This window comes from Cryptotermes secundus, unplaced genomic scaffold (assembly GCF_002891405.2).
Source record: "Cryptotermes secundus unplaced genomic scaffold, Csec_1.0 scaffold1232, whole genome shotgun sequence".
NCBI classification, from domain to species: Eukaryota; Metazoa; Arthropoda; class Insecta; order Blattodea; family Kalotermitidae; genus Cryptotermes; species Cryptotermes secundus.
In genome coordinates this window covers 259,364-274,535 of record NW_019719383.1, presented here as the reverse complement: position 1 = coordinate 274,535, position 15,172 = coordinate 259,364, and the positions used below count along the sequence as shown (strand labels likewise).

Below are 15,172 nucleotides of genomic sequence, written 5' to 3'. Positions count from 1 at the left end.
TACGAACCGGTAATGCAAATTGTTATTGTATCTTGTATTAATGCTATGAATCTGAGAGTTAGATTTAAATTGTTCTCTGTTTTTAATCATAAACAGTAAGAGAGAAAATATGTACTGTAATTGGTAGGGAAATTTGTTCAATTTCCTAAACAATTCCCTGCAAGAGCCTCTGCTTCTAGAGTTAGATTTATTATTCTATTTACCCTTTTTAGCCTAAATATATTAATACTAGGGGGAATTGCCCAGAAAATTATACTATAGATCATAACGGAATGAAAGTATTAACAATAAATCATTCTTGTTGTTTCTTGTAACATGTAAGGTCTAACAGTCCTGTAAGATTTGAGGCTTTCACGGCGGTGGCTATGAAGAAAGCAGTCTTCTGGGATTTGGCACCGTGTATAAGTGATGTTAAACGACGTTTCGGAGGAACGTATCTCCTCCATCTTCAGGGTAGAAGAAAATATAATAATTCTGCAAGAGAAGATACCCTGAGAACCGGTAATCTCACGGTCTCTTCGCTTGCAGAATTCTTATATTTTCTTCTACCCTGAAGATGGAGGCGATACGTTCCTCCGAAACGTCGGTTAACACCACTTATATACGGTGCCAAATCCCAGAAGACTGCTTTCTTCTAACAGTCCTGATTGCAAAACCTAATTCAGACATAAGCCAGTTTAAATGTCCTTTCCACAACAACATATTATAGATAATTAAACCAACAAATTTGGTATTATTACATTTAACTATCTGTTATCGTAGTCAATATGAATATCCACTGTACAGCTGTCCTTAGTAAAAAAAAAATTGTACGAAAATATATTTTATCAAAATTTAGTGTCAATGAATTAGCTTTAAACCAATCATTCATGTTTTTAAATGTTTGAATAATACTGTTTTCATAATCTAAATGGCTACAAATCTTCATAATTTTGCTGGTGTCATCTACAAAAAGAACGCGTTTGGATTGACTAATTATAACGTTTAGCAAATCATTTATATATAAAAGAAACGATAAAGGTCCCAGTATCGATCCTTGGGGAACACCATTACCAACTTTGTACCAAGCGGCCTCCGTAGTCTAGAGGTAACGTTCCCACCTCATGACTTGTGGTACGCGGGTTCAAACCCGGCGGAGGTCGTCGAATTTTTAAGGGCGGAAAAATTCAGGGAACAAGTCCTCCGGGAGGGACTTTAAGCCGTGTGTCCCGTGTCATAGCTTTACGGCACGTAAAAGAACCTCATATCTCCAAAGGAGGTCACTGAGCCAAATTCAAGAACTTTCCCGCCCAACAGTAGTCCCTAACGCCTCTGATAGATGGGGAAAGCATTATAGACAAAACCAAGCAAGTGGAGGCCGAACTCGCTTGCTCGGCGGGAGTGATGGTACGCACCAATATCGGCAGGGTATAGAGACTGGCAGAATATCATAGAGGGAAGTACAATGGACCAATATTGGTCTAAGTGTTTGGGGAAACCCACCCTCTCCAATAACTAACTTTGTACCAGCTGGAATGAATAAGCCAGTTATTGAAGAAAGCAGTATTCTGGGATGTGGTACGGTGTAGATGTGGCGTTAACCGAAGTTTCGGAGGAACGTATCGCCTCCATCTACAGGATAGAAGGAAATAATAAGAAATCCTCAAGCAAAGAGAGAGGGGAAATAGGTGCAAGCAGACTATTGTTGGAATTAAACTCAGCTATATGAGGGGGAGAAGTCTACATGGGAAATCATTGGAGAAAAAAGAAGGAAAGGGGAATGGTCTGGGACAGGAGCAAGGTTATAGCAGGTATAGGATATTGTGTCGGGAGAGAAAGGCAAGGTTAATGAGAGGGCGTTAACCCCTAAGCTGGGGGGTTGCTATGTGAGTCGGTCATAGACTGTGACGTTCTGAATCTGGCGTCATGTGCCGGAGGGAGTTTAGGGAACAGATGAGAAGCTTCCATGACTTGTGAGACAAAACCCCACCTCTCTGTTCATATTGTCGGGTTGGAGTTCAATCTCAATGGCTTCCCTAATGATGCAATCCATATATCGGGTTTTGTTGGCAAGGATGGAGGTATTCTAAAGCTGAATGTGGTGTCCCAAATCGATGCTGTGTTCAGCCACAGCTGACTTGTCTGGATGTTGGAGACGGATGTGCCGCTGATGCTCCTTCAACCTCATGTTCACGGAGCGACCCGTCTGCCCAATTTAGACCTTGTCGCACTCGCATGGGATACTGTATACAGCCGGTGTTCTCAGTCCGAAGCTATCTTTGACCGGCCGCAGGAAACTGGATAATTTGTTTGGTGGCAGACCCACTGATTTGATGTTGCGCCGGTACAGCACTCTGCTGATACGCTTTAATATAGTCCCGACATAGGGAAGAAAGGCGACTGAACCCGTATTATCTTCAGGCCGGCTGATATTTGGCCGACGGTTGAGAACTCTGAGGATCTGCCAGTTGTATCCGTTCTTCCTGAATGCATCGCCCAGGAGCACCAAATCCGCATGTACGCGGTCTTGATCACAAGAGCTCTAGCCCTGTGCACCAATGTGGAAAGTGCAGCTTGCTTGTTGTAAGGGTAGTAGAGGTGGGACGCAGCGTTAAGGTAGAGGTTTGTATGGGTGGATTTGCAGTATACTCTGTGACTATGCTAATATGTTATTACTCATTATATGTTATTTCAGTTTTGCATATATAACCTTATCAACAAAATTTGATAACTTTGTCAGTAATGACATAGGTCTGTAGTTAATCATAATAGTTTTTCTTCTGTTCTTAAATAATGGTTTTATTTCTGAATATTTCAACCAATTGGGAAGACACCAGTTGGACGGGTGTTAGAAATATGTTAATTGGGAGCTAATGAAAGGAGCGTTGATGTTTAATTTCTACCTTGAATTTCATCAGAACCACTAAAATTTTTGGTCTTAATGGTTTAACTATATTTTCAAATTCGTTAGTAGAGGTATGGTTGAATTTAATTTTTGGTAAGTGGATCGTGAAAGCTTGAGACACATGATTTGAAAATGACTGAGAGTCTGTTCTTTGAGCAACGCAAGGCTGTATTGAAGTGGTACTGGAAGTACGAAAATATTATAGAGGTACAGCGACAATTGCAGAATGAGTTTGGAACTCAGCCACCAACACGTCTAATAATTGCCCGTATTCGGGATAAATTTGAAACCGACGGTACTGTTCGTGATCATCGCTCGGTTTGAGTGATCCTTTCTTCTTTGAAGGTACCCTAACTGGTCAGGTGTATCTCGATATTCTTCAGACATCGATTTCCCTTGCCATTCGAGAGCTGTTTGGAGATGAGAGATTTTACACACAACAAGATGGTGCTACACCTCACTACCATCGAGATGTCAGGGCGTACTTGGATGACCGTGGATGACACTCTACCTGGACGACGGATAGGTCGAAGGGGTTCTATTGAGCACCCACCACGGTCTCCAGATCTAACACCTCTCGACTTCTACCTATGGGGAACCTTGAAGGATGAAGTTTATCGACAAAAGCCAGCTATACTGAACGCGCTACGAGAAACCATCGGAGCGTCGTGTGAAGACATAACACCGGACCACCGGACACACTGACAGCCGTAGGTCGCTCAGCAGTTCGGCGGCATCGATACTGTTTAGCCGCTGATGGTGGTTACTTCGAACACATACAATAACTCTCTCTCTATCTCTCTCCGCGTAAGAATTGTAAGTACATATCATTTTGTTCCAAAGATATTGACTATTAAAGAGTGAGTACTTTTTTGGACTCCTCTGTAGTTTGAAAATAATTATTTAAATAATCTGTTATCACATCATGATTATCGGTTAATTTCCCACCAATGTTTAAAAACTGTGTCTGATTTTATAATGCTCCACGTGGTTTTCATTTTGTTATTAGAATTATAAATTAATTTATTATAATGAAGTCTTTTAGCTGCTTTACTAACATTGGCCGAAATTTTACAATATGTTTTATAATTATATTTTGGATCTGGCTCATACATTGCTGAATCCCCGGAAAAATAAAGAATTTTATTCGGCTGTGCTCACTGGATATGCATCCTGGAGCAAAACAGTTCTTACTTTTCCCCATTTATCCCGCACGAAATAATATAAAAATTATAAACAAAATCACAGTACACTCGGAGTTTCTTGAGATCCTACAGTCTTTTAGGCTACACCGAAATATGCTTAAAATACAGAAATAGGATTTCGATTAAATATCGTAGCAACACAATTTTACTTGATGTTTCTTTTTAATTTCAATGGTAATCGACCAACGCCCAAAGTTTTCAACGGAACTTGGGGATTCCCTGATTGGGTCAAACTTATGCAATTCGATAAATTGCGATAGGTGTAATATGATTGGTACCCGACCGTTCCAGACTATCTAGTTCAGGTGAATGAGTACAGATGGCAGTTCTGCGTGTTTCTTCTTCTGTTTTCCCAGTTTCACTTTCCTGCTTGCCAGACTGTCCATAAATCCGTGCTCACCATCTCACGACCGCTCACGACTTGTCCTGTGAGGTTATGTTGTATTATTGTCCTTATTGCTATTATTTTGCCACTAACTCAGTTTGAGAGAACGTAATATAAAAGTAGCATATGTGATTTACATACGTGAAGCCTTCGAAGAGTTAAAGCATGTTTGTAAAAAATCAGATGTTACTTGTACCATTTGGATTAATATTCCTATACAGTTTAGCGGTTCCAGTTTTGTCTTACGTCATTGAATTAGGTAACTGATATTAGTAATTTAATTAGATGAAAGTGGACTAGTATAAATATTGGTGGATGAGCTATTGAAAATCTAGTGTAAGTCCTAGAGCGACAGCTATGGCATTATGTTTGAGATTACGACAGTGGTTTCATTTTTGTTATAAGTGTGAAAGAACACCTAGATATGTTGAACTACTTGCTTTCACATCTCATCAGACAGTTTTTTGTATACTGATATGTTTAAAAAATGTAATAGAACCAATAACATACTATTGTACAACTTAATATTGTACCCTAGACAAAGCTCTCTTTTATCTGTATTATTACTGAGTTTTTTAACATTATTCATCGTCCAGTTATTTTTACTTGAAAAAAGTGTAGTCAGTTGGGCCCAATAGACAGAGCAAGTCCCTGTTGTCAGACCTGTTCAGATTTCCTAAACTTTGGAGATATACCAGCTCCATAGTGGTTATGTAAATAAGATCCAAACGTTAATGATGATGGTATATTAGTACCATTATTGAGTTTTTGGACATTATCCACCATCCTGGTTTTTATTCAAAACATGTCTCGAGATAGGGACTAGCTATGATTGGGCCCAACTGAGTAGGTTTTTACCTGAAGACAGGCAGAACCCAGTCCTCAGAACATTTTTTAGTAAAGACAGGACAATGGATAATGTCCAAAAAATTCAATAATTGTATTAATATACCATTGTCACAATATTTTAGGTTTTATTTATCTGTCCTGTTTGTCTGCAGGGCCAGTGAACAAACTTCTTCGATGCCCTGGATTGTACTGTGGGCGGCAGATATTATCAAATGGTAGCTGGAGTAATTGTGGCGCATGTCCACGTGGCTATAGGACAAATGTTTCATCGGCATGTATTGAGTGCAATGACAGACCCGAATTTTATGATTGGCTATATCTTGGTTTTATGGTATTACTTGCACTTGTTTTACATTGGTTCTCTATAGATACAGCTGCTAAGAGACGAAGGTACTTTCTAATTAAATAATATTATAGGCTTCATCTGTGCCTGAACCTCCAGACTATGAAATCATAGTAGTGGAAGGAACTTGTGTTAGGGAATGAGTAGTTTTGATATTATGGTCATAAGCTATCACAATGAAGTTGCCTGAGCCACTGATCCCTGGGGGAAGAGTCCCCAGTACCCACTGGACTTGGTAGACAGCAGAATTAATGGAAGTTCATACCTTATCACTTCTAAAGTTATTTAACAGTAAGTTATATGGCACTGAATAAGAGGGGAAGGTGATTTATGTAAGTAGAAATTTGTAACAATTTAGTTGTGGTCTATTTCAACATACCATTCCAACAGTTTCATTTAGAGATGACAGGAAACTACAGGCAACATGTAAGGATCACCAGAAACCTGAGACTTGGACCAGGTACCTCACAGATAAAAGTCTAGAATGTTACTGTTCTGTCAGGCTGTTTGGTAGCAAAAGTTAAAACCCCCAACTTTTGCTCTTCATCTATGCTTTAACAAGTATTTTTCCTCTTTCAGTTTCTGTAAGGAAGTGTTGGTGCTGCATATCTCGGCTCTGTTTGAAATTGTAACAGCAGCAATTCTCACACTGCTCATGTCAGATCCTGTGGGAAGTTTGGCTGTGCGCTCTTGTCGAACAGAGAAACTCTCTGATTGGTATACATTACTTCATAACCCCAACCCACACTATGATGAGACACTGCATTGCACACAAGAAGCGGTATATCCACTGTATGTTAAATTCTTGAATGCACACTTCTAAGAATTATTGCTTTAAATTTTCTGGCACTCGATAGTGACACTACTGTTTGTTGTTTCATACATTCTTGACATTGTAATGTATGCAAGGCAGAGTTGTACATTGAAATGACATGACAAATAATTCCATTAAACTTTTGATTTATGTGGTAGAGTCATTAAGTTCGTGGAATGTGGTTTTTTTATCGCCGCATGTTACAAGTTATTCACATACACTTAACACAGATGCACATCGGCCCTCAAAATAGTTGCAGTTAGCCGCTCTGCAAACCTGCCAACGTTGATATAGCCATCGAAAACATTGCTGAAACATATTGGCAGGAAATTCCTGTTATGTCGCTTTGCGGCCATTCCATGAACTTATTGACTGTGGCAGTATATACAGAGTGCATCAGAAACAACTGAAATTGCAGGTAATGACTGTATATGCGCTGGCAATGTGGAGCATAATGATCTTGAAGTACATGTTTGGAGATTATCTGTCAAGAGGTTTGGGTTCAAAATGGATTGCTGGAGAGTACATCATGTCACTTTTTTTTTAAAGCAAATCGTATATGATAACTCAGAAGAATTTTAAAAGGCATTTTGGAGTGTGTAACGTGGGTTATGCCACATCACCATCAAAATATGAGTCACAAAATTTCATGCAGCAGGCACAGTGGACATGAAACAATCTGGAAGCCAGGTATGACCAGAACACCTAAAAATAGAGTTTGCTTGCCCAGTATTCATAGCCCCAAGCAATCGGTTATGCACTGTATTGCCATGCAAAATTTGCTGGAGTTTGGTATGCAATAAATTCGCTATCAACTCCAATTGTCTTCTGTACATTCTTCAAGAATTAAGTATGGGTGATAAACAAAATCATCTGCTGATATCACCAGTATAGTTTCGTGCATTCTGTAAATCATAGCTTCATCTTATACTTCTGGAGAAATTTTTTTGAGTTTCAGCAGTGGCGTGCCGTGCATGGAAGCAAGGGAAGCTTTGCTTCCGTAGTTAAGAAACTAAAAGAAAAGAAGTCATATATAAATAATTCAATTTGAATATTGTCATTTAGTGCACGTTCCTGCTCAAGGCCACATGCCTCCTCCTCCCTTCCCTTGCTTGGTGGGACGGACCAAGTTTTCTTCGTTATTCTCCATAAGAATTCGTCGCACATGAAGTGGGCAAGGAAGCAACTTTCGGTTTGCTGGCTAATGCCTGTGATATGGAAGCGAAGGCCTGTGTTCTTTCAATGGTTATGTGAAAATTAACTGTTTATGTGTGATTTCAGTCTTGTTGGGTGTTATAGGTAACCTTAAGTTTTATTAAAATATTGTAAGTGTATATAGTGTATATTTAGATGGCGTAAGATTGTATTTGTGATCCGCATCAGAAAGAAGCTATCTGCGTTCAAGGGAAGCAAATCTGTTATTGCGGTACAAGGACAGGGGCGTGATTAGACTACATGCACAGGCACAGCTAAAACGAATGCTGGGAGACAACGCAACTGTGACTGTGCAATCGAAAGCCTTTTAAAATGGGGGTTTAAGAGCAGGGACTTTTCTGAAAAGAAAATAATTATAGAAAGAGGACGACTGACATGAGAGGTGCCAGAACTTAAAGCACAAACCAAATTTAATTTGGAACAGTATTCTAAAACAGAGTGGCTATCCGGTTGCCATAATATAGGCAAATTGTTTTGTTGGCCAAGCCTATTGTTTCTCAAGGAAAAAAATGTATGGAACAAGACTGGGTTTGGTGATATCAACAACCTTTATATAGCATTGAAATGGCATGAGAACTCTGACTCACATTATTTCAACAGTGCAACTTGTTATGTTCGGGAAATCTCGAATTGACTGTCTACTTGACAATCAAAAGCGCCTGACGATACTACATAGAGAAATAATGAAACGCTTGATTGATATCATCTGCCATTTAGGAAAGTGTCAACTTGGCCTCCGTGGTCATGACGAAAGCGTGGATTCTATCGACCAAGGTAATTATGTGGAATAAGTTCACTTGTTGAGGAAATGTGATCATAAACTCAACGTTCACCTTGAGAACAGTACAGTATTTACAGGTTTATCGAACAGAATACAAAACGACCTTATTGACTCAATAAGTGATGTAAATTTTGGTGAGTTGATTGCTATCAGTGTGTTTATTAGATACCAATGCTTCCCTTACCAAAAATAGTACCGCACGCCACTGAGTTCCAGATATTGCCAGTAAATTGTTCATGAGCTATAAAGCTTGCCCAGTGGTGACATAAATGTTCAGAATTACTGTTATGACGCAACTGAAAATTCTAATGGACTCCATGTCTTATCTCTGAAGAACTGAGTTAGCTTTGCTTCATATTGTTTCAATTCTGTGACCTTTTAAGCAGATGAAGTGGTGATGGTTATAGGAGATGCTGTATGAAAATGGAGGTTTGTGTCTACAGCTGGAATAATGGACAGCAGTGATTACATCTAAATGCCTAATATGATGCTGTAGGTACTCTTATGCAAAATCTGTCCAGGACTGACTGGCTCTTGTTTCTGCGATATGCCATTGCCAGTTCATTCTCCAGGTTTATTGGTGCCAGATCATTGTTTATGGCAGTACTTACAAATACATGTAAGCGGCCTCCGTAGTCTAGGGGTAACATTCCCACGTCATGACTCAAGGTACGCGGGTTCAAACCCGGCGGAGGTCGTGGAATTTTTAAGGGCAGAAAAATTCAGGGAACAAGTCCTCCAGGAGGGACTTTAAGCCATGGGTCCCGTGTCATAGATTTACGGCACGTAAAAGATCCTCATGTGTCTAGGAGACCTCTGAGCAAAATTAGGCAACAATTTCCCACCCAAGTAGTTTCCAATGCCTCTGGTAGTTGGGGGAAATATCAGGTACCGACGGCCGACCTCATTGGCTGAACGGGGCTGATAGCACGCACCAGTACCGGTAGGGTATGGCGACAGTAGAAATTAAAGGGGGACGCACATGGACCAATAACTGGTCTAAGTGCATTAGGAAACCCACCCCCTCTAATAATAATAATACAAAGACATGTATGAGGGCAAATTGAAAAGTCTTTGCCCCTACTTTTTTTTTCAGCTATAATAATATACATACAGGGAAATCAAAATACAGGCAGTGTTCTAAGTACCTTTGACTATTTTTCCACATAGTCACCACCCCGGTTCAGGCATTTGTCCATTGTACCACTAGTCTGGAGATGCTGCTGTTGTAGAATTCAGCCAGTTGAGCGTGGAACCACCACCAGACAGCAGTTTTCACGCCGTCAGAGATGAACCTCTGGCCTGCCAGGAACTTCTTCAGTGGACCAAACACGTAATCACTGGGGGCGAGATCTGGAGTGTACGGTGCATGCTCAATAATCTACCATCTGAATGACTGCAGTTGCGCCCGGGGATTCTCATGGACGATGTGGTTCATCTCCATGACAATGCCAGGCCTCATGTGGCAAACAGGACTGCCACCCGAATGCAGTCATTCGGATGGGAGCAAATGGAGCATGCACCATATAGTCCAGTCCTTGCCCCCAGTGATTACAATGTGTTTGGTCCACTGAAGAAGTTCCTGGCAGGTCAGAGGTTCATTTCCGACGACGACGCAGAAACCGCTGTCTGGCAGTGGTTCCACGCTTAACCGGCCAAGTTCTACAACAGTGGCATCTCCAAACTAGTGGGGTGATGGGACAAATGCCTGTATTTTGATTTCCCTGTATGTATATTATTGTGGCTGATAAAAAATAGGGGCAGAGACTTTTTGATTTGCCTTCATATATGAAATCCTGTGCCACAAAAGATTGGAAGAATTTGCAGTGACCTGTGAAGAAATGCTACATTGCATGACAGATTTTACTTGACATCTAGAGGAATATGTTGAGATGGAAGGAAGGAATCTGTTACATTCAGCTTTCAAGCAGCGTAGTTAAAAAGTATAGTCTTCTGGGATGTATTCTGTAGTCTGGATGATAGGTACCACTGTTTGAGAGAAACAAGCATTATGTTCTCCAAAAGAACACTAATCTTTACACTTACTGCTCTGAGAACCTCAGATCTCTCATTCAGTTATTTGTAAATGATCTTTCACTTGTTTCTGATGGAGCCTGTTTATTTAAATGAAAAAAGATGGAAATTTGTGTAAAATATTTAAAATTGCACTGTTTACTTTTACATCATACAAAATAGTAAGTTAGCCTCTTAAGACATCTTGTTCTTTCTAAGTGTAAGGAATAACCTTACAGTTAACATATAGTCTGCGATCACTATGACATATCTGGCCCAGTACATCATTGGTTTTTCTTTAGCTTGAATTCTAAATAGACACAATAGAGGAAAAACACAAAATTTGTAATTGAACACCACAGTTACTACAAAATGAGTATATAACTTTGCCCTGATTATACACATACTGACAGTTGTTAGGAATGTGTGGAATTCACATGTTGCAGTCATGCCTATTATTTCATACTTGTTATTTATTTGTGTGTTATTGCAGTTCCCTGATGCTTGTTAGATTTTAAAATGTTCATACTAGATTATGTAAGCTAAATAAAATGCTACTAAATTGTGTATAAATGGGCTTCTGAATATGATTCTGTGTGTTTTTGTTTCTTATAGGTACACAATGGTGTTTATTTTTTACGCATTATCTGTTGTGCTTATGCTGCTTGTGAGACCCTGGTTGGTGCAGCATTTTCTTCCAAAACATGGCAAGATGTCAATTTATGCAGCACTTTATTTCTTTCCAACCTTAGCACTTATTCAGGCAGTCTTTGGAGGTCTTATTTGTGAGTATAGTTAATTGAATATAATTTGGCAGCTTTAACAGTATTGTGATAGCTGTAAAGTTGGCCGTTGCTGCAAGTGGTTACTTATTCATGAAGAGTACTTCTGGAATGTGACACCATGTAGTTTGGTAGAAGTTTACCAACATTTCTGAAACATGTCAGTAGATCTAAGCAGACCTAGCGAAGAAATAAGTAGAATTATGTGTTTGCTACACAATATGACATTTATATTAAACACAATGTAAAATTCAAACTTAAAAAAAGAGCTAATAAGTTCAGAATCTCCACTTTTCATTCATCGTGATTAAAAGTAATAAATCAAGATGTTAACGTAACTTGACAAGGGTGATGAGATGAAGAACAATGGATATATATTGTAACGTGTTTGGTTACTGAAGACGCCGTTCGGATTTTTAACTAGTTTATTCAACAACCTACAAGTAATGGCTACAATTAATTATAACACAGTTGCGGGGTTTCACACTTTATAACCCTATTCGCAATAATCTGTTTACACTGTTGCGGGGTTTCACGATTTATAACCCTATTCGCAAATCAGTTCACTCTGTCTTCAGTAGTATACACGTTTACAGTAGGGGGGCTATGTATCACTGTATCACACACTCCCAATTACACTCACGTCCGGTTCTTCCTGCGACGACTGCTATACTCCAACTCAATTCGTAGGCTTCTGCCTTGAGAACTGTTGATAACACACTGGCTCGACTACTACTGAACTCGGCGATGGCCACATTTCAACTCTCACGCTTCGCAGCGCAGCTCTCTTATATAGTGGCTGTGTGTGCCTGTTAAGTACCAACACTGTTACCTCACGCCGTCTTACATCACCGCGCATTACGTTACCGTGTGGAGGGGGGGAGGGGAGCGCTAACTCATCCGCCACGTCACTGTGGCCTGAGTTGCCACGTTGCTGCTGGGTAGAGAGGGGTTCTCCGTTGCACAACATATCACACTGCTCCCTCCTTAAGGCTGTTCATCCCGAATAGCCTAACGGTGCATCCCTGTTAATTTTCTTTGGAGGCTGTTCTTGCAGCATCTGTTCTCCAGCCGTTACAACCGCTCCCTTATCTCACCAAGAACCTCCAAAATTGTGGTCATAAGAATTTGAATCATTGTGTGTGTGAGTGCATGTGCATGGATGCGAGTGCGTGTCACAAACTGAAACCGTTCTTTCTGTTTCAGATTATTCCTTTCCATATGTAGTTATCATTTTGTCTGTCATATCAAATGCAGCTCATTTTGCATTCAAATTAGATCAGGTAAGCATTAGCAAAAGAAAGAAAAACTGGTGTTAACACATTGCGGGCCGGTTCTTTAAATATTTAAATCACCCTGGCGACCAGGGTTTTTAAGCCTAGCACCCTAACTTGTGCACTGTTCACTTTAAAAATTAATATAAAATCTCCTAATTAATTTTATGAACTAGAATTTTTGGAGAACACTTACCAGAGCTCCTAGAAGTGCTTGCACGTGTGATATTTCTGGAAACATTCCCCTTTGTGAAGAGGCATCACATCACAATATTTTGGGGGGCCCTGTGGCCCCTGTCACTGTCACTTTCACTGAGGCTGGCCTCGATATCAGAAGACGAAGCAGTTGGCAAATCTAATAGCTCATCGGAGAACAAATCAAATATTTCTTGTTCTCCGAGAGAAGGCTTCGCCTGCAACTGCTTTCGTCTCTGATCTTAGTTGCACTGCTAACTTCCTGGTTCATACGTGGAAGCTTGGACTTGAACAAAGGCTTTTTTCTTTAGGGTATGACAGGAAATGAATGTCATCATGTTACTAGCTAAGCTAGCAAACATTCCTGAGGTCATCTACGCAGTAGTTATGATGCAATGTGGCCACACAGCGAAATATAGTCGGTTGCAACATAACGCGTGAGAAAAGGGCCAATTGGCTCACCTGGTCCGCAACACTATAGAAACGTAGAGGGCCAATTGGCCCCTCCGGTCCTGAATGTGTTAAAAAAATATATTTGTTCTGAAAAATGTTATGGTCTCCTTAAATCTACATATATTTGTTTAAGGGTATATTTTAATTCTTAAACTGTGTTTTTGTCCTTTAAATAAGATTACCTTATAATTATAAGATCACATTATTTGAACAGAAGATATACTGTGACACAGTAAAACAAAGGAACGCTTTTAAAGTTCAGAAAGGGGGTTTGTGCCATTCTTTTGGCTTTGATTTGTTTCCTTACTTCCCTATATGTCAAGGTGACATATGCTTTAACATTTATAATCTTTTTTGTTTCCTTTCTGTTATTTCAAAACCAGAATCTGTAGAATGTACAGGGAAATATTCTCCTTTGGGTAATGGAAAATGCTGTTTGCCTGGTGCCTCCAGATAGGGTGTGTTGACCTTTTCAGCTTCTGCCCATCTAGGTAAAGATGGAGAGTGCACTTTTGAGGTAGAAGCACTCACAGGGCAGGGCAGATTCTTTCCCCCAGTGACGGTAAACTTGAAACTACAGCTTAATGCACAGTGGATACTGTCAGAGCAGGAATGGTCTTAATCTGAGTCATGCACTATTTATAGTATATTTTTTGGAGTTTATGCAGAAATATCAAAAATGAATTTAAAAATAATACTGCCTAGTTTGTGCATTGCTTACATGTAATACAACACAAATGAAAAATCCATGTGAATTGACTGCATTACTTCTTGGTTTTTCATTGTCAGCCTCCACATACACTATGTAAGTAAAAACTGTCGCTGGTTCTTTTAAAATGTGAATTGTTCAAGGATCATGATATATTTCCTGCCACCTGTAACATAGTTTTACATTTCTACCATAGGCACACTATGACTTTTCCTTGGGGTGGGAAGACAGCAACAAAATGTGCTTATAAACTTATCTACATTTAAACTTTTTGTGGAAATTTTTACTAATTAATTTGTTACATTAATGTGTGGCATATTTTCTCATTTTCAGTTTTTACTTTTTTAAAAAATTGGGTTGGCAGGAAAAAGAGGCCTAGACACCCATGACATCTGCTATCAGGAGACAAGACAAAATGACAGTCACACTGAATACAGGGGCACAGTTTAATCAATGCTGACAGTACAGGGTGTAACTGAAAGGTGCAGACAATCTTTGTGCATGAGTTTGACATACCAAAACAAGAAAAAATTTCCATAACATATGGAAACATTTAATTTGTGAGTTACAGCTGAAAGATACTGTACATGCATAATGGTGCTCCAGCACATATTAGCTATGCTGTGCAAAATGTTCTTAGTAACACCCATTGTGACTGATGGATAGGTAGAGGAGTTCCCACTCTGTGGCCTCCATGCTCATCAGATTTCAATCCTCTGAATTTTAACCTTTTGGGACACCAGAAATCCCCTGTGGATGCAATGGTTTATGATGAGATGTGCTGAAGTATGCAGTGAATCTCATGGAGGACATTTTGAGCACTTGTTATAAATGTACTCTTTCAGCTGTATGAGTAACTCACAAATTAAATGTAATTGATGTGATTAGTCTTGGCACTCCAAAGGCTATGAAATAACTCCAAACTGTAATATTTATATAGATTATACAAATATGCCTTTAAAGTTTAAAATATAAATGCCATGAAATATTTATATCACTGTTTGTTTCTTTTCAGTCTATGCAGTTCTTGATTGTAAATACGGTAACAGACATAAGAAACGTTGTGATCCTGCTCGGTCACTGGCTACTTCATGCATATGGGATTATTGCAATCACACAACTACAAGATCCTGTATTTCATTCTGCACTTGTAGCCTTAGTGCCACTACCAGCTGTGTTCTACATTCTAACTGCTCGTTTCACAGACCCTAACAAACTTCATACAGATTGACAAGACAGAATTTCAGTATCTCAATTACAAGAAATGACG

General features: G+C 39.5%; 1 protein-coding gene across 2 annotated transcripts; it reads left to right on the top strand.

Moving 5' to 3' along the window:
* The first annotated feature begins 4,458 nt into the window (after positions 1–4,458).
* Positions 4,459–15,156, top strand: LOC111866497 (JNK1/MAPK8-associated membrane protein). Of its 2 annotated transcripts, none has more exons than XM_023855496.2 (6): positions 4,459–4,733; positions 5,476–5,713; positions 6,246–6,458; positions 11,105–11,274; positions 12,478–12,554; positions 14,918–15,156. In XM_023855496.2, exons 1-6 carry the CDS (start codon positions 4,640–4,642, stop codon positions 15,131–15,133), a joined length of 1,008 nt encoding a protein of 335 aa, XP_023711264.1. In that variant the 5' UTR covers positions 4,459–4,639; the 3' UTR covers positions 15,134–15,156. The 2 variants fall into 2 exon arrangements, with proteins under 2 accessions (XP_023711264.1, XP_023711272.1); XM_023855504.2 differs by having other exon boundaries at positions 6,246–6,447; positions 14,918–15,132.
* The last annotated feature ends 16 nt before the right edge of the window (positions 15,157–15,172 follow it).

What these genes read in the sequence shown, in the direction of transcription:
- LOC111866497 (XM_023855496.2), top strand. Translation starts at nt 4,640, where the DNA reads ATGTTTGTAAAAAATCAGATGTTACTTGTACCATTTGGATTAATATTC. An exon ending in GTCTTACGTCATTGAATTAG is followed by an intron (nt 4,734 to 5,475) that starts GTAACTGATATT and finishes GTTTGTCTGCAG; the next exon opens with GGCCAGTGAACAAACTTCTT. An exon ending in CAAGAAGCGGTATATCCACT is followed by an intron (nt 6,459 to 11,104) that starts GTATGTTAAATT and finishes TGTTTCTTATAG; the next exon opens with GTACACAATGGTGTTTATTT.